This window comes from Chanodichthys erythropterus, chromosome 12 (assembly GCF_024489055.1).
Source record: "Chanodichthys erythropterus isolate Z2021 chromosome 12, ASM2448905v1, whole genome shotgun sequence".
NCBI lineage: Eukaryota > Metazoa > Chordata > Actinopteri > Cypriniformes > Xenocyprididae > Chanodichthys > Chanodichthys erythropterus.
In genome coordinates, this window is record NC_090232.1 from 38,058,702 (window position 1) to 38,061,156 (window position 2,455).

The following is a 2,455-nucleotide window of genomic DNA, read 5'->3' on the forward strand; positions in this document are numbered from 1 at the left end:
ATACTGGGAACCTGAATCTTTACACAAACAGTCTGTTTGCAGAGAAGTTTATTTAATTTGGGACTTTTTTTTGTGTGAATAAAAAATTGTTTTTACGTAGGCCTACTGTTATGGTTAAAAGTGTTGAAACAGTTTATCCATATAATTATTGCGGATAACATGACAGGAATTGTTCTGATAGAAAACCGGCTTGACAATAAAATAAGTGCTCATGTTTGAAGTTCAGGCTCAGGCGTTTCAAAAAGGGCATGTTCAGTAAACATTAGAGCCCAAAATTGACTGATTTATGGTTTATTCCAGTGAAAAATATCATTTGAAGATCATTTACTCGAAATAACATTTGTCAACAGTGGTTGTAGCCAACTGTTTACCTTCCGCGTGCCGAAAAAAAACCTTCAGCTGTGCTTGTGGCGCGCTCGATCTCTCCCTAGCTCGTCACCTGACCGTGAGCCATATGCAAATCAGCCCCGTCCTCAAACGCCATTGGCTCTCTCTCACTCATTTATTCCCTGTCAAAGCGCATCATATGGCCGCTCTTCCACTAACTTTTCTAGCCCACCGCTGAAAGTAGCTCAAAGACAATTCTGCACTGGATGTGAAAATCACCGCGAGAGGAAGTTAGAATAAAACAAAGGGAGACGAGCTGCTGCAAAGTTCCCATCCATCATCTGCTTGGATTGTACCTGTATCTCCTGTTCGAGTGGCCTCTTTTGTTATTAGGAGGTTCTACGCGTGTGCGCCAGCCAGCGAACGGGGACGTGTGAATGTTTCTGTGTGCGAGCTGAGTAAGTTAAAGCCGGGTGAATGTATAGCATGATGATGGAAACGGACTTGCATTCTCCAGGAGCCCAGACTAACACAAACACGGGCCACACGGGACCCAACAGCAAAGTTAACCAAGACCGCGTCAAGAGACCCATGAACGCGTTCATGGTGTGGTCTCGGGGTCAGCGCAGAAAAATGGCTCAGGAGAATCCAAAGATGCACAACTCGGAGATCAGCAAGCGCCTCGGAGCGGAGTGGAAAGTCATGTCCGAGGCGGAAAAGCGACCCTTCATTGACGAGGCGAAAAGACTGCGCGCCATGCACATGAAGGAGCATCCGGATTACAAGTACCGACCCCGGAGGAAGACCAAGACTCTGCTCAAGAAGGACAAGTACTCTTTGGCGGGTGGCCTTCTCGCTGGATCAGGAGGCGGAGGCGGCGTGGGGCTGGGAATGGGTGCAGCGGGGGTCGGGCAGAGGTTAGAGAGTCCGGTGGGTCACGGCGGCAGCACCGCTGCGAGCTACGCGCACATGAACGGCTGGACCAACGGCGCGTACTCAGGCCAGGTGGCGGCTGCCGCGGCTGCAGCCGCAATGATGCAGGAGGCTCAGCTCGCCTACAGTCAGCACCCAGGCAGCGGAGCGCATCACCACCACGGGCACCACCACCATCCGCACAACCCCCAGCCTATGCACCGCTACGAAATGACGGCTCTCCAGTACAGCCCCATCTCAAACTCTCAGAGCTACATGAGCGCCTCTCCGTCAGGCTATGGGGGAATATCCTACACGCAACATCAAAACTCCAGCGTGGCTTCATCTGGGGCCATCGGCTCGCTGGGCTCGCTGGTGAAATCGGAGCCGAGCGTAAGCCCTCCAGTTACCGCTCACTCTCGAGCCCCTTGTCCCGGAGACTTGCGAGAGATGATAAGCATGTATTTACCGACGGCGGAGGCAGGGGACCCGTCCGTTCAGAGCAGACTTCACGCTGTTCCGCAGCACTATCAAAGTTCCACGACGAGCGTAAACGGAACCGTTCCACTGACACACATATGAAAAGATTTGCAACTACGCATTCAGACTCGAATAACCAAATATGTACCTCTTTTAGAGCATAACTACCTTTTTTGTACAGAATGTCTGTTCTTGTAAATTTGAAGGTGATATTATTTAAATATAATACTTAAACTGAAGGGTGTCCTGGGGATGTTGTCTGAATAATTTGTCCGAAATGACACCATATGCGTGAGCTTTACACATTTGCGAGGGATTCATTCTTCATGTGTGTGTGTGTGTGTGTGTGTGTGTGTGTGTATGAGAGAGATGGTACTATGTTTGAGACATGAAAAAGAGTGGGTGCTACAGTGTATAGTCAAAATACAATGTTTTTAAAGTTTTCTAAGATTTTTCTCTATCCACCTTTGATTTGTCAACACGTGAGTTGCTGTATTTGCTCTATTCCTTATTTGTTTGTTGTATTTTTCCCTTGTACATTGTGAATATATTACAGAGAAGATTGATACACAAATCTGTAAATATAATTCGGATTTGCCAGGAAAAAGAGGAAACGTTTTGCGTTGATGTGAGAAGAATAAATTTGCTTTTGCTCTGATTCTGGAAAGTTAGTTTGCTGTGTTTTGCTTTTTATCTCGCGATTAAGCAGCTGGAAATGGACTTAATATTCCAGTGT

At 47.5% G+C, this 2,455-nt stretch overlaps 1 protein-coding gene across 1 annotated transcript; it reads left to right on the top strand.

The window, feature by feature from the left end:
• Positions 1–804: 804 nt before the first annotated feature.
• sox1b (SRY-box transcription factor 1b) lies at positions 805–1,912 on the top strand. Its single transcript, XM_067403433.1, has one exon. It carries the CDS (start codon positions 805–807, stop codon positions 1,819–1,821), a length of 1,017 nt encoding a protein of 338 aa, XP_067259534.1. The 3' UTR covers positions 1,822–1,912.
• Positions 1,913–2,455: the final 543 nt, after the last annotated feature.

Coding starts and splice junctions, on each gene's coding strand:
- sox1b (XM_067403433.1), top strand. CDS start 805: ATGTATAGCATGATGATGGAAACGGACTTGCATTCTCCAGGAGCCCAG.